The following is a 24380-nucleotide window of genomic DNA, read 5'->3' as shown; positions in this document are numbered from 1 at the left end:
GCATATGCGAGTAATGTGACAGATCACAGGTGATGATCGCTCACGAGGATAAATGGATCCTGTATGGTTCTGTTGTTGGGAAATTCAGAGGGTATGGAATGGGAGGATTTCTACCAGTCTCTAATCATGGAGGGGGCGTTGGGCATGAGGCGCAGCCTAATAATGTACTTCGCCAGATGAGGACTCGGCAGCAAATATTCCCAGGCGATGACTTAGCGACGATAATACCGCAATGCTAGAATGAATTTGAGTGCAAGGAATACTTTGTGTCAGAATAGCCAGCATCAGGAGCTCAGCAAAAGAGAACAGAAATGCAGATGTCTGAAAAGGGACATACTAACGACATGACGCAAGGGAAGAAACAAGGATACCCCGATAAAACTTTGTTTTCGTAACTGGTGTGAGGCCGTGATGATTTATATCTGAAAATGCGAGACATCATCCTCTCATCGACTGTTCCATGTCAACATACCAGTCGGATCGACAGGATATGAGCAGTGGAGTTTCCGGGGAGGAGGGGGAAATCCTCGTGGCCAGCAGGTTGATCACGTTGTCTATTTAATGGTTGTCGTTTCTGAGGCTGAACGTCACCAGCATTCGCAGTTCGGTGGGAACTGGACAGAGAGGCATTAATTATTGATGCACAAACGGTATAGACATCAATACATCTTGGGTTTTAGAAGCGAAACGGTTTTCTGGATTGGAAAAGAAATTGGCCAGGGATTCAAAAAGGTTGTCTCATTTCTGGATTTCAAATCCTTAGATAAGAGAGTCTATCAAACGCCAGTTTAGTGGTCGATTATCACCGACATTTGACGGTGAAGAATGCCGATCTCATCCTCTTGCTGCAGCGTATCTAGGTAGTAAGATAGTATGGAGTACGTAAGATAAACAGTGCCTTAGTCTCGTGGGGTCATCAGTTGAGAGCTATCAGTACATAGATAGGGGATATGGGAGCCAATTACCTAGCGACATACCTGAATTAAGGGCTCATGTCTACTCAGTGAGTGGCTTTGAAGAAATGAAAATGAAATTACACGCAGCTTTCACCTGATGATATTCCCATCTTTTTTCGAATTGTTTATGCACCCAGTAAAACCGCGTGGAGATCCAGGGATCTAGAAAGACGCTGGAGATGATGATTACCCAAAGAGGAATAGAATGGACAAGCCACAGCTCCTTTTTCCTGGGGAAATCCCCAATCTCGGTGATGATTCTGAACTACGACTGGAAAGACTCGGTCATTATTGGCATGTTGGACCTGCGTTAAGAGCACCTAAACCCGTCCTTAACTCTATCCTACAAAGTGTGGTTCTTAGCGTCCTGTCTCTCTTAGTTCTTACCGAACCAAGTACTCCATAGTCAGATAGTAGAGACCCGTTACTGATTCACTGTATACTCTGGGCTCTGAAGGGTGACCTGTCTAGAACTCTTTACTCCATACAGTGTCCAAATTACCAGAGAAAAAGAATAATACAGAAGAGATCGGAAGCAAAGAGAAGACTGGCCCACCATATTCATTTTTGACTTTTTTGTAATTTTTATTTTTATTTTTATTTTTATTTAATTTTAATTTTAATTTTATTTTATTTTTTATATACCATACTAAGACGGTGTATGTCCGCGTCCTCTTCATCCTTTCACTCATCCGTTCAAGTATCTAAACCCAATTGGAAGTCTCGTTTCGTTGTTTGTCCGTCATTCTAAGGTGCATTACCTTCTATACTGTAATGCTCCTCTGATGAAATCATCCATCCTCCACCTCGCCCTTACTGCTATCTGCATACCAAGAAAACGGACGTTGATCACTTCATTCCAGAGTTGTCCAGTCGAACAACTGCCTAGACTCTAAATCAATAATACCGCATTGATAACGACCTGAATTTACGGCCTTCTAATTCCTCAGGTTGTCCCGTCCGACGACTCCGTCGCACTTGCTGGCCTGTAAGATTATTTCTCCCCGGAACGTGGCTTGGTGTTCCTTGATCTTCTCGATGATTTTCCCCTACCGCCTAGCTTCTAGTCTAACTTACTAAGAGACTAAAAGCCGGTGACGCCAGAGAATAATCTCCCGCCTCACAAGCCTTCGCTTTCCGCCTTTGAATGAAACACCAACCATAATCTTCCCTTCAGCAACGCCCTTTTTTTCCCTGCTCGGCTTCTCATTCGATTCCGTGCAGCAACCACCCCCCCAACCAATGTCCTCCCCATGTCAAGGCCACCATCTGCGTCTGAGAACACCTTGCCTGACACCCTGGTGACACCTGCTGCGTCTGCCCAACATGATTGCTCTGCACGGCCTGAGCTCTCTTCCGGCAAGCATCGTCGCCACAACGCTCGCGACCAGCAGCTCATGCATCAGGATGTCCAGCAAGCTCCTTCTCCATCCCGCGCCGAATCCCCCACTGCGCATCAATGGTCTAAACCTGCATCTGGCTTTACCCTAAAAAGAGCATTGACTCTTCCCCTGGAGAGGCTGTCCCGCCCTGATCGGTCTCAGAGTCCACAGCTTTCCGAGAGGGATTCCATCTTCGCAACCCACTATCTTCCCTCGGACAACGAAACCAGTAACACACCGCAACTGGACCCCGTACAAGATGTTGATAATGTCTTGACGTCCGATTTGTCTCCGGGACTCGATAATGCGCCCGCTTCGCCAATTTCCTCTTCCAAGATTCCCTTCCGTCGCCCGCCCTTCGATCGCTCCCCCATGGAAGTCGAAGTTCGCAGAACTTACCCATTGCGCTCCTCTACCTACGTTTCGCCATCCCTTCCCCTCCATCCCTCGTCACTACGACCCGTTGCTTCAGATGTAGCTTGGGAAGCACCTCACAAGGAACCGGACAGGAAACTGAACGATCCTGTCCGGGAGAGTTTCCATGTCCCCGGAAGAGCTTTCTCGGATGGTATTGGCACTAAACACACCCCTTTAGAGGATTCCGTTCCCAATCTCAGCCTGATATCTGCCTCTTTGAGAGACTCGTCCTCGCCGTCCCGTCACCCTGAATATCCGGAACAAATCCGGGACCGAAATTGCGAGACCACGGTTGAGCGGAGTGCGAGTCGGACCCGACGTGGCAGGGTTGAGAACTCCATTGAGGCCAATCTGACCAACGCGGAGCCTACCTCTCACGTACGTAGTCGGAAGTCTAGTCATTACCTCGGTTTGTTCAAGGAGAATACGACCTCGCCTGACCGCAAAAGAAGGGAGGATAGAGACGGGAAGCAGGAGGAGCCTTTGACGCAGGATGAAACGTCGGACGTCACCGTCTTTTCCGAGCCTGAGCAGATTCGAGATCGTTTTCATGCTCAAGCAGGACACTTGCTGTCAGAGGACGTTGGTCCTCGAACTTCCAAGAGCTCACCTCAGCTCTCACTTCCCGCCGCTCCATCGATAGGGCCAACTGCATGGCAAGAAAATCGTTCGCTTACCCTGAGTGATGATGTTTCCAAACGCCAGCCCAAGTCTCTGCCGCGCAGTTTGCTGGAAGAAATTCGATCTTTCCACTTGACTCCGGGAGGTGGTCGCGGTTCCTCCTTCTCAAAGAGTATCCCAACCCAGTATGCTGAACGGGGCAGAGACTATTTCGCAGAGATTGCACCTAGTGATGGACTCTCGCCTCCAGATACAATCCAAGAACAACGTCGGGACTCAGCGCAATTCGACGATGAAGAGGAGGAACAGATCTCGTCTGCTGTATACTTTCCGCATGAGCGTGTCACGGTCTCTGAAGAAGTCGACCAAGTCGAGCCTTTCGCTGAGAATGAGCCAGAGGTGGAGCGTTTCGATGAGTCGGCATCGAAGACTAATCTTGCTCTGGTGCCGAACGTGCATCCCGTGCCTATTGGGCAGGAAAGCAGTCATGTGGATATCTCGCTTCGGTCTAAAAATGAGAGTAGGATTCTCCACGGCGAGCTACAAGACATGCACTCCCCTACATTAGAAGAATATGACCGCAAACCCCTTGGCGCCATTTCAGAACGCAGCGGCGGATACTCTACATGTGAGTCCGAATTCGCCTCTGCGGATGATAGCAGTGTGTCTGCTCGAGAGGAGGAATCGAGCTTGACCGACGATGCTGATGTGACCCCGACCGCTACTCCAACTCAGCGTGCTCGCTTCCCGCGTCCACGACGGAAGCACAGTTCGACAACACCCGTAGGCGCGGTTGAACTAAAGCCTTATCGACATCAAGTGGGTGGTCATACCACGGTCTTCCGTTTCTCAAGACGTGCCGTTTGTAAACAGCTCAACAATCGAGAGAACGAATTTTACGAGCGAATCGAACGCAGACACCCTGAAATGCTCATGTTTCTTCCCAGGTAAGGCAGGCTCAGCTATGAAGATATTATTTCATTTGACATTCTCCCTTCCCCCCGACTTACTGGACCCGCTGACAATGATTCTCTCTATTCAGATATATTGGTGTCCTGAATGTGACTTTTTCAAAGAATTCAAAGCGCCCCAAAGCTTCGTCAGAAAACAATGCTGAACCCACCGATACCGAATACAGCAAGGAGCTCACACACGATGAAAAGGACTCAAGGAAACGGAGCATTAGCAAGCCTAGCCAGACGGGAGACGCGGAGCCAGAACGGATTTTTAGTCAGAAACAAGTGACCGGTATCATTCCCAAGGTGATACTCGAGAATAACCGCCATATTATTCCGGCTGATCTGTTCATGCGCTGTCAGAGACCTAGGACTGCTGATTGTGCTACGTCAGGCAGTCGGCGATCTTTGAATGGGAGTCACGCGTCAGGTGGGAAGCAATCGATCGGTGGATCTACCGCCGGCAGCATTTCTGCTCCCACCTTGGACAAGCCCATTGCTAGATGGGGTGCTACAACGGTGAATAGGAAGTTGCAGGAGCAGGTTCTTCGAGAGGTCTTCAGCCCTCCCGCCATCCATCATCACCGGCGCCATGCCCGCGGTCACTTGAATTTGCCAAGGACGTCTTCGGACAGTGGCCATCGACGGGCCAATATGTCCGAGGACCAGAGCGCAAGTCTGCATCGCTATGCGTCGGAGCGCGTTGAAGCAGCACCCAGTTCGTCGGGCATTGCCATTTCGAAGCCGTCAAATGAAGGCCCGGCACTGTCATCTTCCGCCTCGACGGCCCTTGACGCTGGCCATGACCGCCTCGAGAAGGTCCGAACCGAAGAATCACAACCTCGCGCCAGCTCGCTCAATCGAACCCGGCGGGTCAGAAGACGCCATTCAGGCAGCGGTCTCCAAAGACGAGGAAGCATCAGCTCCAATAAAGGTGTCGGTCAACTCCTGTTTTTTGAGGATGATGGCTATGGTGGCGATAAGGAAGATGGCATATTTTCGATGGAACGTGAGGCCTCCGTGGTTTCTTCTAGCGATCCTCATGTCAACGGCTCCACTACTGCGCCGATCCACAAGGATGATATGTCTAAATATGTACCCTCTGCACCCTCGGCCGCCCGCGATAGCCCGTCCAAATCCTTACGCCTTCAGGCGAAGGACGATGCTCAAATGATTGTCCCTTCTAATCCCAAGGAGGCACAAACTAGACAAGACGAAAGGGTGCAGTTTTTCCTATTGCTGGAGGATCTCACAGCTGGTATGAACAAGCCCTGCGTGTTGGACTTGAAGATGGGGACCCGCCAATACGGCATAGAAGCCAGCGAGAAGAAGCGAAAGTCTCAAAGGCGCAAATGCCAGTCCACCACCTCTCAGCAGCTGGGTGTCCGACTTTGCGGCATGCAGACCTGGAATGTGAGGAAGCAGGAATACACGTTTGAGGACAAGTACTTCGGACGGGATCTCAAGTCTGGGCGTGAATTCCAGGATGCCCTCACACGCTTTCTCTACGACGGCGTTTCTTACAGGAGTGTGGCGAAGAAGATCCCTATCATTCTGGATAAGCTGGCAAAGCTGGAGAATATGATTCGAAGGCTCAAACGTTATCGCTTGTATGCTAGCAGCTTACTGATTCTTTACGACGGCGAACAAAATTCTACCGAAAAATCTGAAGTCGATGAGACTCACAACGCCGACAAGCGGGCTCCTCTTCACCGCCGTGCCTCCGAGGACGGGCACAACAATACCGAAGTACATATAAAGATAGTCGACTTTGCAAATTGCGTCACGGGCGAAGACGAAATTCCTCCAGATGCTCCCTGCCCGCCCCAGCACCCGGATGATATTGACCGTGGATATCTCCGTGGACTTCGCTCACTCCGAATGTACTTCCAACGCATTCTCAAGGAAGTGACTCAAGATGAATTCGTTGAGCGGGGTGAAGGTGAAGCTATGGCTCTCCGATCTCGTGATTCCGGTCGCGAGGAATCAACGGACCGGTTCTGGGACGAGAGCGTGTTGGAGGAGGATCCCGGTGAAGTCAGCTTCTGAGTGCCAACCACCACCCCACTAGTCTCTGCCTCGAACATGTCCGTTTTGAGCGGGGCAATTTTTAATATTCTGTTCATCTTTCTCATTTTCTCATTCCTAATGACTTCTCCGTGCTTGGAGTTAGCGGCTCTGCATTTGATCGGGTTTTCAACTCAATGCACCGGAGTATCATGGATATGGCGTCCTTTCTTTTTTGCATGACAGGGTGCTGGAATAACGATGTTTCTGTTTCTGCTACCTTTCTCTTCTTTCCTCCTCGCATACTGGACTCTGTCTAATGACATTATCCGCATGCTATGACACCGTCGCAATCTGAGAGGGGATACAGGGAGGTTCTAGAAGATCATTGAAGTGACGGATGCTACGATACTTACGATTGATAATGATACCATGCTCGCCTCTGGGGTCTTGTCTATCCGTGCCTGGAGCATCATAGAGGAGGGTCATCTGCTCGGGAGCAACTTCCATTCTGATGGTGTGTATGAGACCATAATTTTCCCTTTCGGCTTCATTTCTTTCCAATTGTTGTTCTCTTCTCGGACATGTCTTAGTGATTATACCCCTCGGGAACCTGTCCGATTCCCCGGGTTACTGTTTTTTCTTTTTTTTTTTTTTTTTTCCTTTACAGATTGCAAGCATGGGACGCATTCGAATTGTTCATGTACATCGGCGAATACCAGTTTAGATAGCTCAAATCGTGTAAATCCGTAATTCTTCAATGCGCCTACGAGAAGGTAGATGAAAGGTTGTGTAGGGCAAGAGTCAAAGAAAGTGGTTGATTCCCAAGCATTCATCTCCATTGACTAGTACTGAAGCAGCCTCACTTGCTCTGCATACTCATTCTCTATCTGTGTGCCGAAATCACAAGAATAAGAAGTAATATAACTTCCTAATTAGGAAAAGGTGGGAAAATAAATGACCGACCAGAAGCTGGAGATACTGATTCCTAGAGGTATGGGAGGATTGACAGGTCACTAGTCTGGATCAGAAGAAGAGGGCATTGAGAACTGATTTGAAGTGGAAAGTGATGCTGAGCATCCAGCTTTGTGAAGCCTTAGGTCTTGACGCATTAACATATCGCGCTTCGAGTACTCAGCATTTCCCTCTTGACAAAATGGCAAAAGAACCACATATACGGTGTCCAAGCAAAGATAGATGGACATACATATCATAATGCTTTGAGGGAGTCCCACTCAAGTCCTTCTCTCCTCATCAATCCCCCTTCCCATAGTCCCTGTTGATGGGAACATGCGCTCGCCAATCGCCATTCTACGATTCATTTCTTCCACTAGCCTTAGCTGCATCTGTAGATCTTCTTGATGGTCATCACCTCTAGGAGCTGGGAAATTCTCCGGCAATTCAATCTGGCAACGCTCGTGAAGGCATTGCACTTGATCGTTGCTCCAGCCTTGCGAGTAGAAATGGTGAGAGAGAGCTTCTTTCATTTCAATATGAGTGAAGTAACAAGAACACTGCGTATCAGTCCATCCTTGGGAGCGCAAGAAGTCGTAAAGTCTCTTCTCGGGTGTAGTCAGGCCTGAAGGGTCGACGGTGTGAGGCTCATCAGGAATTAATGTCTCGTTGAAAGTAAGGGGGGAAGTTTGGCTTGGGTTTGGGAGACTAGTAGCAGACAGAGGAGTCTTCTCATCTGCTTCAACAGACATATTTCTGCCCTGTGTGTGTCTAAATTTGTAGTCTGGACTAAACTAGGCTCCGAGTAGGGTAGACTAGCGAACTAAATGAGTGATATCAACTGGCACAGAAGGAAAGACGTAGTATGAGAACGGAGATGGAGGTGTTGCGCTCCTCAGCCCTATTTATGTATCCGCTGAGATAGCCTTGCACAAGTACAATACTTACAGAAATTTACTAGTATTATTATTTGTACCAGTATAACCACTTAGCTTTCGCAAACTTATATTTAGAGGACTTTATAGTGTAATACCAAGTATCCATGTTCCTAACACCCATCCTTTTCCCCAGTCCCACAATAAAGAACTATCTCTGGCCCGGATCTACGAACCAAGAGTGAGTTGGCCGTAGATGACTCAGCATAATCACTTGATGGCTGACGCACGATCATGTGCTCCGTGAATTGGCGAATGTCGCGTGTTCCTGTGATAAGCAGTGTATCTCCTCTGATGACGTGCTCTTGAGACCCTCTCAACAAGACATCTCACGGCTCCTTCATCCATGGCATTGATCAACAGTGTTTAAATAGGGCGCTCGCTAATTACCGGCGCTCTCCTTGCACTTTAACTATTCATCCAGTATCACAATAATAAACTCCTACTTGACCTGACTGGCCGGCAAGGGAAAGGCGACTTCCGTTATCAGTTCGTCAATTGCTTATCCCAGCTGGCCTGGGAACTGTCCACTGCTGACGACAGAGGTATACCTTATCGAGTATATATATTACAGGACAACCACTTCTGAGCCGATTGGGCTTTGTTATTTGCTACATACTGGCGCTCCATAGAGCTGCAGTTGATACACAAGCACAATGGCCGGCTCTGATCAACAGTACGAGCCAGCAATCGATAAGCGGGACTTTGATGATAATCGACCCTTACTCCACGACATTGACGCCGGCGTTGATGGGACTGGAGAAAGACGGCCGCGTTCCAGTTCGAGACTGTCCGCCATCCGAAATCTCGACGGTGGCACCGACGGGCTCTTGAACAATGTGGTTGACGAGATCGTTGAGAGAGATCGCCGTAAGATGGCAATGGAAGTGATGCGTGTATGCAGCTTTGTGGTGGGCGTGATCAGCTGGTTGGCCGTCCCTTTTCTCGCAATCTGTAGATGCTGTCGTTTATCCGTCGTTGTAAATGTACTGACAGTAAGCGTGGTCATTTAGTCTTGGAGCCGGTAGCATCACTGCTTTTTCGCTGTACGGGCATCTTTTCCTCACTCGGCTCCATTACACTCAGCTTCAGGTGAACGCCGTTTCGATCGCGGCAGAGATCTCGATGTATCTTCCCGTGCCATTGTTTGGTTACCTTTGTGATCGGTACTCGCCCTCTCCGCTGGCGTTGCTATCCGGACTTGTCTTTGGTGGAGGTTACCTGCTGGCTGCCTTTGCATATAGGAGTGGCCCGCTCCCTGACGCCGGCGGAGAAGGATGGCCGTTCTGGGTGATGGTTGTGGCATTCGTTGCTATCGGGATGGCTACAAGCTGCATGTATCTGGCTGCGGTGACGACATGCGCGAAGAACTTTGGTCGCGGCAAGCACAAGGGTATCATGCTTGCCGTTCCTATTGCGGGCTTCGGTCTGAGTGGCATGTGGCAGAGCCAGCTAGCAACATACCTGCTATGTGAACGCCGCGAGGATGGAAGCCGTGGTGACGTGGATGTCTTCCGCTACTTTCTGTTCCTTGCCTTGTTTCTCTTCTGCCTGGGAATCATTGGCACTTTCGGGTTGAGGATTGTTGACGAGGAAGAGGACAAGTACATTGATGAGGCTGTCGAGGAGCTCGAGCGTAGTGGTCTCCTCGAGGAAAGCGAGTTCTTCCGGCCTCGAAGCGAAGTGCAGGCGGCTTATGGAACATTTTCCGAGGCTGCTGACGGTGATGCGCCAGAGCCGGAGCTATCATTGACCCTCTCCGAAGAAGAACGTGAAGCGGCGAGACTGGAGAAGGAAAGGGAGGAGGAGGAACGGAGGAAGAAGAACTGGCTGCTGAACTTCGAAACGCGACTATTCCTGCAAGATCAGACCATGTGGTGGCTTGCACTTGGCTTCTTCCTGGTCACCGGTCCAGGAGAAGCATACATCAACAACGTAAGTCTACCTCATCCTACTCCAGTAGACAATAAACTAATTGGCCTCCTAGTTGGGCACAATCATTCAGACTCTCACGCCGGAATTATACCCCCCCAACGCTCCGCCTCCAGCAGGCCTGCCCTCTACACATGTGACCACGATAGCACTCACGTCAACCATAGCCCGACTGCTCACCGGATCTCTCTCCGACTTCTTCGCGCCCCCGGCCACTCATCTTTTCCCAGCAAACATGGAAGCCGGCCGTCCCTCGTCGTTATCAGGTTCAACCACAAACAGACCCACCCTCTCGCGACTCGCCTTCCTTCTACCCTCAGCCGTCCTCCTCTCCCTCGGCTATCTCCTCCTCTCGTCCCCCTTACCCCTCCAGCACCCAGGTCTCACACACATAACAACCGCGCTGATAGGCCTAGGCTACGGCAGCGCCTTCTCTCTCGTCCCCATCATCATCTCTGTCGTGTGGGGGGTCGAGAACTTCGGCACGAACTGGGGCATCGTGGCCATGGTCCCTGCGGCCGGTGCCGCGATGTGGGGAATCATCTATTCCCGGGGATACCAGGACGCGACGGACGGCGGGAACGGCTCAGCGGACGGACAGTGCTATGGCTGGCGCTGCTATGGGTTCTGGGCTGTCGGCTGCACCCTCAGTGTGTGGGTGGCTGTAGTTGCGTGGATGCTTGCCTGGAGGGGTTGGCGGCGACGGGGTGTTGTTGTTTGATCCATTCATCCATATTTTGGCGTTTGAGATGTTTCTGGATTTGTTTCGGTATAGAATATAGCATCTCCATGAGGTGGCTGGTTCCCTTTTTGGCTAAATTTATTATTTTCGGTAGCAAGATGAGTGAGAGACACATGTAAAATATGTCTGCATCTATGAATCCTGATCATGCCTGTATTGCACATTCCAGCAAACCAATGAAACCTACTCCATACCAAGGATAACAAATGCCAACATTCTCACAAGACAACAAATGACGACCAGAAAGAATAGAAGGGTATTCATGTGCGACAGGGGAATAAGACCAAAGTCCAATAAATAGATACAGGCAAGCCAAATTCAGATATCCGTAGAGGAGGGATCAAGACCCATGAACACCTTGTACAGCCGTTTACTCGCAGCCGGGCCGATGCGCGAGTCCGTCAGGGCACCGTTCTTGTTTGCCGATTTCTTCAGATCAGGTTAGAAAAAATTGAGAAAGGATGGATAAGGGGTGAGCGCATACCTTGACATCTTCCAGCATGGTCGGCCCATGCCGGCGCATCCCTCTCACCAAGTCCACGACAGTGGGATACCTCGCGGCGATGCCATAAGCCATGGACGCAGTGACGCGATTCACCTCCTGGAGCATTTTGACAAAGGTATCGGCCTTGTCCTCGCCGGGTTTGACCTGTCCCGTATCCATGCAAAAGGCCGAGTCGTTGCCGTCCATGCGCTCGCGCTTGTACGGGATGGTCGAGATATGCTCGGTGAAGTTCTTGATCCATTCTGCCGACTCCCCCGCGGCGCTGGTGTGGTGGATTAAGCAGGCGTGTGTGACCTGCAGCTCGAGGAGGGCGTCTTCGATGGTATCGTCGTCGACGGGCGGGGTGGATTCGGCGGTTTTGGCGGGTGGTTTTCTTCGGCGCGTCGACGAGGAAGGATCGTCTGGGTTCTGGTCGAGTTGCCGGCGGACCTGGGCTTGGAAGGCTCTGTTGCGGGAGTTTTGGTTCTTGCGCATCCACGCGGTTAGGCCTTCGATGAGGTAAATTGGTTTGTGGCGTGGGTAGACCTTTTTGATGCGGTCGAGGTGCAGTTCTAGCTCGGTTGTGCCTGTTACCGGGTCTGCAGGCGCGATCACCATGTTGACGAAGTCCTGTGCTGTCACAAGACAGAGGACGTGGTCTTCGTCGCGGATATGGTGTGGACATGGTTCCCAATGGCCGGCAGTTTCGTTGTACCGGGCTGTGACCTTTCGGCGCCATTTGACGATGTTCGGGATAGAGCTCGTGAAGAACGTGTGCTCAACTCCCAGGCGTTTCATTAGTTCAATGCTCTGATTGCCGACACTTGTTTCCCTAAACGAGGAAGCGAGATCGAGGATCATCTCAGGCGTGGACTCCTTCTTGTCCACCTTGAGCTTATTGACCTCCGCCAAGTCCGCAGCGAGCTGCTTTTCCCGCGCCTTTTCCTCCCTGAGCTTCTTCTGTCTTTCCTTCTCGAGCTGTTTCTCATGTTCCCGCTGCGCCTTTGCGGCTTCTCGCTCTTTAGCCCGCGCTTCTTTCTCCGCGGCGGTCAGCTTGGTTGTCTTTCGTGCTGGCTTGCGAGATTCAGCCACTACCTCGGAGAGATCATCGTCCAGGTCAAGGACATCGCGTTCTTGGGCCTTTTTGCTGGGAGCTGCAGTTCTTGATTTTGTCCTACTCCCAGCGCTACTGGTAGCTTCTGAGCGCTCCTTCAGACCAGCAAGGAGACTGGCCGTCCGGCTCGAAAAGAGCGTATTTTCATGCCCAGATGGCTTAACTGTTCTAGCCTGCCTCACTAACTCTTCAATATCCGGCATTCCCAGCTGGTCACTGAAGTCCTCGATGTGGTCCTTCCCGGGGGCGGCATCGTTGGAAATATCGACATGCGCATCACCGTCATCGTCATCGTCATCGTCAATCGTGATCGTGTTAGTTTCTGTGGGATTCGTTTCATGAGTCGTAAGAGGCCTCGCTCCCGGCACAGGGGCAGGCGAAGTGAAAACAATAGGATCCGAGTCCTCGTTCCACGCGGGAATCTTCAGTGTTGAGGGTCCATCAGACGGCAAGGCGACGTCATCATCAGAGAACAGAAACAGATTTGTCGTCGGAAACTGGGTATCTAATTCCTTAGGAGACTCAACCTCCTCGCTAATGCGACGTCTCTTGGCCGGTTTATCGATGTCATCGTAGGCGAAAAGTGACTCGATATCGTCCGATAACAGATGCCGCGGAGCAGAGGAGAGGGGCGGATCGGATGGAAGCGTGGCCACTAATGGCTGACGGGGTTGAGATGCTGGGGGCGGCGGCGTCGAGGACAGGAGGTTGATAACCTCTGGCATTTTCTTCGTTGAAGAGCACCGATATTGTGGATTAGTTGATGACTATCCGACTTCGCTGCGACTTTCTCCAGTTCCTCACGCGTTTCGCGATTATCCCGCGTTAGCATTGCGCGAAGTCACGTGGGAGAGGAGACCATTAACGGAGTTTGGAGTACAAGTGTAAGATTGCTAAAATACAAATAAGAAGGGGTATTTATACAATTTAGATCGCCTTTACGGCCCACATGCCAAGAATAGAAGACACAATGCCCAAGAGGGCAAAGACGAAGATTAGCTGGTGAAATCCGCTGAATGGTCGTCTTTCCTTGCTGAGCATATCCGCAATCTCCTCCTCCAGCCTGTCACCCATTGCAGTCAGCGAGAACTCCTGCTCTACTCTGGCTATGCTCGCGACTGCCATGCGGTCCAAGTCCTTCTGGTCCATCTGGTAGAGAACCTGGTCAATGACCGCAGTCCAATCAGCGACGACCGTTGCGTCCCGGAGCCAGCCCGTTTCGCCTTCCACGATAGTTTCCAACGGCCCGCCTGTGTTCGATGCGAGAACGGGGATCCCGGCGCGCATGGCTTCGACGGGGACAATACCGAAGTGTTCGTTGACGGGAGTGTAGAGAAGCAATTTTGCCTGCGAGAGGAGCGTGTCCCGGAAGGCGGTTGGTACGGAGAGCAAGAAAAGCACGTCGATCGATTCAGGGATGGACAGGGCAGAGATGACCGTCTTAGAGGTCGCGGTCCGTAGTCCCAAACTCGTGGCGAGCTGGTCTAGTTCTCGATGGTATTGGACATTCTCCTGTACCCGAGTGTCGTAACCGCCTGTAGAGTAACCTCAATCAATAGCTGCTCTCCTTAGCAGGAAGAGGAGAGACCTACCAGCAATCACCAACAGCGTCCCCCTCCGTTTCTCCTCCCCAAGACCATGATACGCCCGAATCGCCAACCCCAAATCCTTCTTCCTCTCGAACCGATTCACACTCAACAATATCTTCTTCCCACCCCACAACGGACCCTCACCAGTCCCAGCCGGCGCGCCAGCCTTGGTATCAACGCAGGGATAGAAAATCCGAACATCCCCCAGCTTCTCCTTCCCAAAAACCTCGCTCACGACCCCGCGGGTGAACTTCGAGTTGGCAACGACCTTATCCGACGCGCTCATCGCCCATCCCTCAAACCAATCAAACGGATATCGATAGAGCGTCTTCGCAAGCCGCAACAGCTCGCCGCCCTCATTCCGGCGCGCAAGCAACTGATCAGGGAAATGGCAGTAGAAGAGGATGCGCTGGCGAGTGCGACTGCGACTGCGGCTGCGCGCCGCGCGCGGGCCGAGCGTTTTCAAAAATGGCACGCAAGCGGGGACCTGGTCGACGATGAAGATGTCGTCTTTTTCTTCAGTTCTGCCGATCTCCTTCAGCACCGACACCGTCAGGTGCAACTGCCGCAGAACGGCCATGAGGACGTGCAGTCGGCCGCCGACATGCGCGGGGAAGAGTGTGTTGCCGCGCACGCGCACGTCGAGCGTGCCATCGCGCGCTTCCTCGAAACAGTGCGACTTGTCGCGGTGGGAGGTGTAGATGGTGACTTTGTGGCCGCGGGACTGTAGCGCCAGCGCCACGTCGATGATTAGCCGCTCCGCGCCGCCGATTCCCAGGTCCGGGTGGATGATGATGACATTGGAGGGTTTGAGACGGGCCATCGCCTGTGTGTATGCGAGGAGCTTGTACGTCTGCGCGGAAGGGGAGTCATTGCTTCGTTGTTGGTTGAGCTTCAGCTTGAGCTTAAGCCACGGGGCACGACGTCATGTGATGACGCATCATCATCCTCTAACGTAATCGGTAAGCGAATGGCCATTGTAAGCCAGCGGCCACCTCATGTATTGCATATAAAAAGGCACTTTTTAAGACCTCACTATATCAACAACGAAAAGTTAAGAGAGTCTAAACTTCATAATATAAACTAGTCTCATAATGCTTTTACAGGTAGGGGACCTATAATTCTATATTATTTGTTGCTATCTATGGTAAAARGGGAGAGTATTTTGATATAGCTGTATTTGCATATGCACTGTATTAAACACTTAAAACGGTCACTACAATTGTCAGGAAAAAAGATACAGGCATTATACATAGTSTATMGTAATTATATCTGAGCATTAAAGATAAACCTCTATTACTGGCTGAGATACTGAGGTCCTGAAATGTGCCATTTTATATGCGATACATGAGGTGGCCGCTGGCTTACAATGGCCACTCGCTTACCGATTACGTTAACTATTTGCTCCGCACATGCCCTCAACAACAAACATCTCTATTACTCTATAAAGATTCACAACACCTCTAGATCCTAACGGTAACATCCCTCTTAACCAGAAACATCCCTTCACAAGCCACACAAACCCCATCACCCTCCCCTTCCCCATTACTTTCCTGGTCCGCAACACAAATCTCCCCATCCACATAAATCTTCCTCCCCTCCACCCTCCCAATCTCCGCCCTCGCAACAACAATCCCCGGAACCCTCACGGGCCTTTGATACTTCACATTCAAATAAACCGTCACCGCCCCCCGCCCCCGATCCAACCCACTCGCCCGGATCAAAGTCCCCGTAACCTGGTCCAGCACCGTGGCCAGGAACCCGCCGTGCGCGATATCGGGCTGCCCCGATACCCCGCGGCCGAGGTGGAGGAGGAGGTAGCCTTGCTCTCGCTCTCGCTCTTGCGGGTTTGTGTTTGGGGGGTTGGCGATGGCGCTGGTATCAGTATCGGTGTCATTTGAATTGGGAGATGTTGATGTTCTGGCCGGCTGGTAAATGAAAATAGACTTGAGGATTCCGTGGTTAGTCCGGAGGGTCGAGTGGAAGAAGGTGTCGGGGTTGCGCGGGTGGATGACCCTTCGGTCAGGTTGAGAGAGGATCTCGGCGCATTTGGGGATGGTGTTGAAGAAGGCGAGGGTTTCTTCTGTAGACGTAGAGAACGAAGTAGAGGTAGCTGTCATGGTCTTCCAGCTGGTTTGGTCGAATGGTGTTCGGGATAGTGTTGTCGCGCCTAGCCAAGTGGAGCGATTTGTGGAACCTCTAAGGCGATGAAGTTGTCTCTTGTTTAATGTAGAAAGGCTTCTTTGCGTCAATTGTATTAGAATCTATCCATTCGAGATGCGTAGAATTTCGAGGACGTGGTCCCCATCCCTCCATCCTTACCGCGGGTTAGATTGATATGGTGTATACCGAAGAACCGAGGCACGTCCAGGCGGAGGTCCAATACTCTAACTTGACTATTAAAAGATGTCTACGGGTATGTCACAAATTTGATTGCTTTCAATTCATGCTATACTACTACAACGTTACTCACAAGAAGGCAAACTACAAACCACCTCCCAACAGTATCAATGTGGACAACGGGACTATAGACAAAGTGACCACAGGCCGTACGTTCTTTTATGGCATACGAGTGATAACAAAATATACCGCAATAGGATTGCTGGAGACGTGATCACAGGGTAGACAAAATGTACAGTGTCGACATAGGCTAGAATTGCCCAGAAGAAGCGAATTGAATGACTCGTGGTAAAACAAGGCGGCGGAGGCTAGGGGCTATGTGAAGGGAAAAGACTCAAAATGAGAACAAAAAGGTATCAACAAATCAAGAAGGGGAATCGACGTCAAATTCATAGTACACAGAGCGGGCTTTGAACATGGGGAAACGTCACGTCCGAGACACTAAAATTGAACGATCCAAAAGTATCAAAAGCGTACGATGGATTAAAAGCAGTTGAGCGTGCTCTTCTTCTTCTTCTTGTTCAGCGCATTCATCCGCTCTTCAAGCTGGGCTCGAGCAGCCTCGGCTTCGCGGCGGGCATTGCGTTCTTCCTCGACGGCCTGAAGCGAGAGGCGCTGCGAGTTGCGCTCCTTGCGGAGAGTCGTCAACTCCTCCTCCAGCTGCCATGCCTTCTTCTTCCAGGCCTCACAGTCGGTCTTGACCTTGTTGCTCTGGGCTTCAAGATCGCCCAGAGCTTCTTCCAAAGTGGCAGTGAGTTGCTTCTCGGCATTGAGGTGTTTTTCTATCGTGCGGATACGGGCCTCCTGGTCTTCGACAATCTGAACGCTGACCAGTTCCTTGCTGGTGTGGCGAGAGCTTGGAGGAGAGGCACTACCGTTGGTTGCAGACTGTATAGTCGGCAGGGGCGGCAGAGGAATGGCAGGTGGCGGCGAAGGAAGAGAGGCTGCCGAAGTACTCTTCCGCAGATTCGAGGTCAAAGAGCTGGTGCGGTCATGCGAACCATCCTGGCCGGTACCATTCTTGAGTTGAAGCTAGAGTTCATTAGCCGGGGTCCAATTTCAAAGTTTATGACAGCATTGCTTACCTCAAGCTGTTCAATCCGCATGCGATATGTCTCAATTTCTTTCTCATATGTCGCAATCTTGGCCTTAGCGTCTTCCAAGGCCTGATCGCGCTCATGCTGGATGACGGAGAGACGGTTGTGGTGTTGGTCGAAGCTGTTGGTAATCTGCTCCTCGAGTTCCTCCACCAGACGCAGGCTCTTATCTTTCTCGGCGGTGATCTCCTCGATGAGCGCATCCTTTTTCTTGACCAGCTCTTCCTTACGCTGAAGGGTATCTTCAAGAGTGGCGACGAGGATGGCAAGCTCGTTCACCTTTGCGTCCTTGGCCGCCTCGCGCTGGGTAAGCTCTTCCAACTTGTTGGCATCACTGTCCTTGGCTTCGAGCTGCTTGCGAAGATCTTCGTTTGCATCCATCAGCTCGGCATATTTGTCGGAAAAGTGTTGCTTTTGCGTGAGGATATCTTGGATCTGGTCTGCGAGGTTGTCCGCGGTGACATCGGAATTGATCAGCTCTGAAACCACCTTCAGCAGTTTCAACAGCTCATTCCGTGATGCCTCGATCTCAGATCTCAAACTCTTCATCGCCTCCTCGTGTTCGGCGCTCTTCTCCGCAATCCGCGAGTCATACTCAGCCTGAGCCGCAGCCTTAGCGCGCGCCTCGAGTTCCGCCAATTCGTTCTTGTGCGATTCTTGCAAAGACTCGATGTCCCTCTTATGAGAATCGGCAGTCGACTTGTGCATCTCAATCTCCTTCTCGAGTTCAGACACGCGAGTCTGGAACCCTTCAACCTCACTGCCGGTACTGTCCTTGGTCGCGAGAAGATCTGACAGCTGCTCCTGCGCCGTCTTGTGCGACTGCTCGAGAGCAGCAATCTTCTCGAGATGGGCAGCAGCGGTAGTCTCGTGCTCTTCGATCTTCTGCTTCAAACTCTCAACCAGCTCCTGCTGCCGTGATCTCTCGGCCTCCAGCTCTCTGGCAACAGCCTCCTTCGCAGCAGAGGTCTCGTCCACGGCAGCACGCTCTGAGCGCATGGAATCTGCGGTTGCCAGGGCCTTGTCCAGGTCAGCCAAGGTGGCACTGAGTTGCTGCTCGGAAGCCTGCAAGGACTTGACGGCGTTCTCATGCTTGCTCTTCCACTCCACCAATTCACCTTGAAGATCGTCGATCTTCTTGTCTTGCTCTTCCGCGTGCGCATCCTGAGCTTTGGCAGCTTCCTCCTGAGTCTTCAGAAGATCCCTCAACTCTGCGATCTCGGCAAGCAGCTTCTTTTCGCGTGACTCGTGCGCCTCCTTGAGCTCGTTGATCAGGTTCTCCTGCTGGACTACCTGATCCCGCAACTGGGAGACCAGGCCCATGTCGGCGGAAGGTGTACCCCCTTGCAAGCTGGACCGCTCGCGGGTGAGGCCAGAGATGATCGTGGCCTTCATCTCCATTTCTTTCTTTACGCTCTGGTTTTCCGCCTCCAAGGACTGGATGCGTTCCATGCGCGAGTGCAGCTCATGCATCGCCGCGTCAAGATGAACCTCGAAGTTCTGCATTGTATCGGGCTGGCCTTCGAATTTTTCTACTGCGATGTTCTTCAGGGCGGCAAGGGAGCGATGCGCACGATCAACCGTCGACATGAGGCTCTGGCTGCTCTTCCTCCGGATGACGTTCGACTTGAAGCCCGGTGTTGTTGGCGGAGAGGTGGACTTGGACTTCTGAAGCTCCCTTTTGAGCGTCTCTACCAGAGCAAGGGCACCTTCATGCTCGGCCTGCAGCTCGGCATACCTTTGGGTCATGAGGTGAACACCTTCCTGGTGCTCGGAGAGTAGCTGACGCATGTGCTCCATTTCGAGCGAGTTCGTCTCACTGTGGGACGCCTGCGAGTCCACGGGAATTTCTGAGGCGGGCTCAGAATGGCCGTTAGAGGGTTCTTGCGAAGCAGCAGGCTCCCCGACCAAGGATAACTCCGAGGAGAGTGATTGCGAGAACGAGTGTTGTTTTCCACTCTTCGAGTCGGGGGCCTTCGCATCCTCTAAAAAAGACACTGGCCGGGAGGCAGTGACTGGGGAAATGAGTCCCTGGACGGCAGAAGCCGGATGGCGCGCTTCGTCCGCAGCGTCCTGTTTCAGTTTGGCTAAAGCTCTGAGTGCCTCTTCATATTTGGCCTCCAACAGTTCATATTCGTTCACGGTGGTCTCGTGCTGCAGGCGCAGGTCCAAGAGCTCTTGAGAGACGGTCTCAAGCTTGTCAGCGACGATCTTCGACTCCGTAAGGCTAGGAGTCTGGGCTCGAGGCTCCGCATTGGGATCGGACTCTAAACGGCCTGTTACCCTTTCCAAAACCTCCAAATCGGAGCCATCAACGTCGGCAGCTGTCGCAGCTTCGACTTCTTCAACGTCCGGAACGGTTTCTGCGAGATCCTCGTCTGATTCAGGAATCGCCGTTTCGGCTGCTTCGGTCAAAACTTCGAGAGTGGTAGCCCTCTGACGGGAATTGCGGGCGCTCCTCACAGCAGCAGGAGACTCCATTTCTTCCTCAATTTCCTCGTGATTTGCGCCGTTCTGATGGACGTGGTCCAACTCATAGAGAAGACTATCGAGTTTGCCGAGACTCCGCTGACGCTCGATCACATGTTCCAAGCGTTCAACCTCTCGCTGCATAAGCTCCATGTCTTGATCGGCTTCCGCCAGGCGCTCCTCCAGTGTTGAAATGTAATCTTCGCATCCCGCTTCGCTTTCGCGCGCACGGCTGAGTTCCTTGCGGAGCTCCGAAATGATAGCTGTGTATTTCTCCTCGCCCGAAGACTGGCCATCGAGCCGAGACTCCAACTCGTGCATATAGGACTCGGTGCTGGCCTCGCGGTCGATAAGTTTCTGGATGCGTGCTTGCAGTTGGGCATTGACAGTTTCGACATAGGCGCACTTGGTCTCGCGTTCCAGAAGAGTGCTCTCAGTCACAGCCAAAGAGGATCGCGTGTTGGATAAGGAGGATTCAAGGCTTTGGATCGTTTTCTCGTACTCGAGAACGACCTGTTCGACGGATTGAGCAAAAGAGTGAGACCGCTTCAGTCGCTCGACAGAGCTCCTGCCAACAGCCGAGGCAACGTCATCTGCCTCTCCATTGGTGGAGTGCTCCGAATCGCGAGCGAGTTCGGAAATGAGTTTGGCATGTCGTTGGCTCAACGCGTTATAACTCTCTTGGACGTCAAGTAGTTGGTTCTGAAGCTCCTTCTCCCTCTCATTCTGACGCTCAGCCCTCTCCTGCGGTGCAGCAGCTCGTCGGTCATTGTCCTCGGCGATACGGATCTGCTGTCTCAGGAAAGCAACTTCCGCCTTGAGCCTCTCAATCACTGCATGCTTGTCGCTTTCGTCGGCAATCTGCTGGATCTGCGGCTTGCTCTGGATAGCCCTCGCCCTCTGTGCGTATTGGACAGTATTCAGAGTTTCACTGAGGTGGAATTCCGCAGGCGTAACACAAGCGATCATATACGTATAAGCATTGCCGCCGAGAGAATCTTGGAGTAGCCGGGTGAGCTTCGAATCGCGGTAGGAGACATGAGCGCCCGATTGACGAGAAGAAAGCTGAGAGATGACTTTGCCCAGGGCAGCTAGACCAGCGTTGATAGATATACCCTCTCTTGCGCGTTCCCCAGAAGCACCAGTGTTCTTCAGCCGCTCGCTTCCTGCCAGGTCGACAAAGTGTAGTTTGCTATCGACCGTGACGGAAGCGTCCGAGCCGGAAAATACCTCGACCGGCATGGACATCCGTTTCTCTTTAGGAGATGTAATCGCGCTGGCTGATTTACGTTGGACAAGATTTAGACTGAAGACTGCGTGGGATCGGGAGGACTTTGCGTTGATCGCGGTGGCATCAGTCTGGCGAATCGAGGAACCGAAGCTCAGGGCGTTCATCAAATCCTCGAATGAATTGATATTGACTTGGTGCAGGCCCGTCAGAATAATGCGACCTTTGGTATCCTCGCGGATCGCTACCGAGCCGCGATCACTCATAGGTGTTGATTCAGGGAGGAGAAGATCGCGCAATTGTTCGTTGTAGATCTGCATGGCATGTTAGCGAACAATTTCGATTGCAAACTCGAAGTTGGCCTCAAGCTGCGTCGTACTTCCACATAGCTGGCTTTCAATTGCCAGTTCTTTTCGGCACTCGCCCGCCCAAAACTCGAAGTAGAGCTGATCGAGTATCGTGCCGGTGTGCGAAGGCCAGTTGAACTGTTGCGACTGTGCTTAGCGGGGCCGTCAAGTTTCTCAAATAGGAGTTGGGCCGCACGAGGGATGATCCCTAGCAATCGTATTAGCTGGAATATTCTGAATGAGACAAATGCATAGCAATCAAGACTAACCCATTGACTGTGTATCGTGTTGGTCGCTGGGACCGGACGTTCCCATGGTGTACGATTTGCCGGCACCCGACTGGCCGTACGCCAAAATGGAAACATTGTAGCCTTGGAGAAACGAGCTCACGCTGTCGCTAAGATATTCCCAGATGCCATTCTGATCCGTCGTTTCGGGAAAGACCCGATCAAACACGAACAACTTCCGACCTTGTGGGACATCGACCGCAAGACTCGTCGGTGACGTGACATGAACCATAGATCGTTGGAAACGTTGCGGAATCAATTCGTACCCGGGATCGGTGGGTTTCAGCGGGGGTCGTACACGGACCGCTGTAATCACATCAGCTTGCTGAATTCAATGCATGGCCTCCCTTGTCCCCTCGCAACGTTTCCATGGTCGGGGCCATTCCCAGGACACATACCGACTTTGACCGCTGTTTTCCCATCCTCGTCGGACGCCCGACTTCCTCCCCCGACTTTACTGCTCATACTCAGACGGCTGTTACTCCGCGGGGTCCGCATGATGCCACTGAAAGGCCGCTGCGGCGTAGCCGTGGTGGGCGAGCCCGGCGGCGAGACCGTCATGTTGTTTTGCGAAGGTGGACTGCAATGCACGATTGACGTCAGGGAAAAGAAGGATCGACTCGAACTCGAACGCAATGGATGAGCTGTCAGAAAGCGGACAGAGAGGGTGTCATGAGTCGTAATCGTAGAGTGGTCAAATTATGATTCGTTGCGTGTTGTTTGTCGTTTCGGTKGTGAGTTGGCCGGGTGGCCTTTCGTCTGAAATGCGCGCGATTTGTCGTCCTGCGGCAATCGGCGACCTTGACGATAATTGATAATTCTCTATGTGCAGTGAAAGCGGAAGGAGGGAATTGTGATGAGTTTCTGTGAATGACGAGAGATAAGGATTAGTTTTTGGATGGGAACCCCTGAAGGATATGGCCGCCAATAATTCCAATATAGAGTTTGGAGTGCCGGGGAATGCGCACTCCGCAGGACGGACAAAGAAACATACATACACAAAACTTGAGACAGGCTCAATGTGCGAGAAAGTCGCAGGATGAGGATAAGAATGAGCGAAATGGAAAAAGGTAGCCTCCCTACAGAGCAAGAAAGGAGAGGAAAGGAAGGGAGTGAAGGAGAGAAAGGAAGAAGCCTCCGTGCCAGGTGCGGGAAAAGCCAACTGTAAGTACCTAAGTAGTCGCTGGCTAGTTGTCACCCAGCGATAATCCAATGTTATGATTATTATTATTATTATGGTGAGGTGAGGTACATACTGAACTCCTGAAAAGAGCCAGCAGAGGAGGGACTAGATAGACTACTCCGTAAACAACCTCTTTAGACGGTTAGCTGACCTACTAACTAAGTGCTAAGGCCTAAGTATTCAAGTAGGGCGATAATCCCGGACTGTGCCTGAGACGAGTCAAGCCTTTGTCCTGGAGTTTGCAACGAACGAGAAACCGAGGACTCCGCTGTTTGACTGAGGTGGCCGAATTTTACCAGGACGGGTTAAACGGTTGTATTGATGTGACGACTCCCGTCTCAACCTACCACCAGGGCGAGATTGGCAGCCACATCAATATTGAAAAAGGGACATCATTCAGGTCGATCTCTATCAATTAAATGGAGTACTCAAATTGTGGTCTAGAATTATCATGGCGAATTCATTGAAGAAGAAAAGATATCATGAAGGAGACGTGGTGGACACACCCAAAAATACATCGGTTGTACCTTAATACCTCATCCAACTTACGACCACAGGAGGATGCCAGGGGAAAACGAGTGGGGCCTGGACTAGATAGGCCTAGACTGGCGCAGAGAACGACTGGGGAAAAGTTCCTTTTTACCAATATGAGCCGACTCAAACTCTCAATGATCAACTGTCTCAGACAAGAGTGTACTACGGAGTACTGACTATGTACCCAACTAGACGCCTTGTCTKGTGCGTTCCTGGATCGGTTCGACAACAGTGCACTACTACTGTCAACCACGGCTTCCCACATGGCCCGGCATGAAGTTCCACGGTTAGCTACAGTGGAGTCCGTGGACTCTCGATAAATTAATCCAGGAACCAGAAGCTTTGGTAGGATCGGATATCCACATGTTTCTTTGCCGGGGGATGCAATTGTCGAGTCGTGATGATGCATAAAATTCGTTTGATATTATGCCTGTTTCTGGGAACGACCTCGACAAACGTGCCTGTACTCGATAGTCGAGGACCGTTTGTTCGGTTATTGATGTAATCAAGCATGAATAGAACTCATGGCCCATGTACTCCGTATGTATTCGGATTATCTTTTATGATATCCGTTATTCACGGACCACATGTCATCGCATGTTCCTGAACCTGTCATTGGGAAACGAGAAGTTAAATTAGATGTGAAACCATCGGTGATTCAAGTGCTGTCAAGGGGGACGATCTTAAAGGCTAGGTCCTTGCCATTTGGCCGAGACTGAGAGTCAGGAACCGACGATTTGAGGCCT

The 24380-nt window shown here is 51.5% G+C and overlaps 6 protein-coding genes across 6 annotated transcripts; 2 read left to right on the top strand and 4 right to left on the bottom strand.

The window, feature by feature from the left end:
* Positions 1-2209: 2209 nt before the first annotated feature.
* Asppvi_005147 (inositol polyphosphate kinase KCS1) lies at positions 2210-6381 on the top strand (the record flags this gene model as incomplete). The annotated part of the gene is made up of 2 exons (XM_043301073.1): positions 2210-4323; positions 4419-6381. 2 exons carry the CDS (start codon positions 2210-2212, stop codon positions 6379-6381), a joined length of 4077 nt encoding a protein of 1358 aa, XP_043157008.1.
* A 2503-nt stretch (positions 6382-8884) lies between these two features.
* On the top strand, positions 8885-10881 carry Asppvi_005146 (MFS transporter; the record flags this gene model as incomplete). The annotated part of the gene is made up of 3 exons (XM_043301072.1): positions 8885-9156; positions 9242-10163; positions 10216-10881. The coding sequence occupies 3 exons, from the start codon at positions 8885-8887 to the stop codon at positions 10879-10881; spliced, it is 1860 nt and encodes a 619-aa protein (XP_043157007.1).
* Positions 10882-11220: 339 nt separating this feature from the next.
* Positions 11221-13225, bottom strand: Asppvi_005145 (uncharacterized protein; the record flags this gene model as incomplete). The annotated part of the gene is made up of 2 exons (XM_043301071.1): positions 11221-11331; positions 11387-13225. The coding sequence occupies 2 exons, from the start codon at positions 13223-13225 to the stop codon at positions 11221-11223; spliced, it is 1950 nt and encodes a 649-aa protein (XP_043157006.1).
* A 202-nt stretch (positions 13226-13427) lies between these two features.
* Asppvi_005144 (GDP-Man:Man(1)GlcNAc(2)-PP-dolichol alpha-1,3-mannosyltransferase) lies at positions 13428-14912 on the bottom strand (the record flags this gene model as incomplete). The annotated part of the gene is made up of 2 exons (XM_043301070.1): positions 13428-14035; positions 14093-14912. The coding sequence occupies 2 exons, from the start codon at positions 14910-14912 to the stop codon at positions 13428-13430; spliced, it is 1428 nt and encodes a 475-aa protein (XP_043157005.1).
* Positions 14913-15355: 443 nt separating this feature from the next.
* Positions 15356-16209, bottom strand: Asppvi_005143 (PaaI family thioesterase; the record flags this gene model as incomplete). The annotated part of the gene is made up of 2 exons (XM_043301069.1): positions 15356-15361; positions 15613-16209. The coding sequence occupies 2 exons, from the start codon at positions 16207-16209 to the stop codon at positions 15356-15358; spliced, it is 603 nt and encodes a 200-aa protein (XP_043157004.1).
* A 763-nt stretch (positions 16210-16972) lies between these two features.
* Asppvi_005142 (kinesin family protein) lies at positions 16973-22478 on the bottom strand (the record flags this gene model as incomplete). Its single annotated transcript, XM_043301068.1, has 5 exons — positions 16973-17521; positions 17575-21597; positions 21663-21838; positions 21900-22223; positions 22316-22478. The coding sequence occupies 5 exons, from the start codon at positions 22476-22478 to the stop codon at positions 16973-16975; spliced, it is 5235 nt and encodes a 1744-aa protein (XP_043157003.1).
* Between the last annotated feature and the right edge of the window lie 1902 nt (positions 22479-24380).

Source organism: Aspergillus pseudoviridinutans, assembly GCF_018340605.1.
Source record: "Aspergillus pseudoviridinutans IFM 55266 DNA, scaffold_3, whole genome shotgun sequence".
In the NCBI taxonomy this organism is placed as follows: Eukaryota; Fungi; Ascomycota; class Eurotiomycetes; order Eurotiales; family Aspergillaceae; genus Aspergillus; species Aspergillus pseudoviridinutans.
This window is presented reverse-complemented; position numbering and strand designations above follow the sequence as displayed.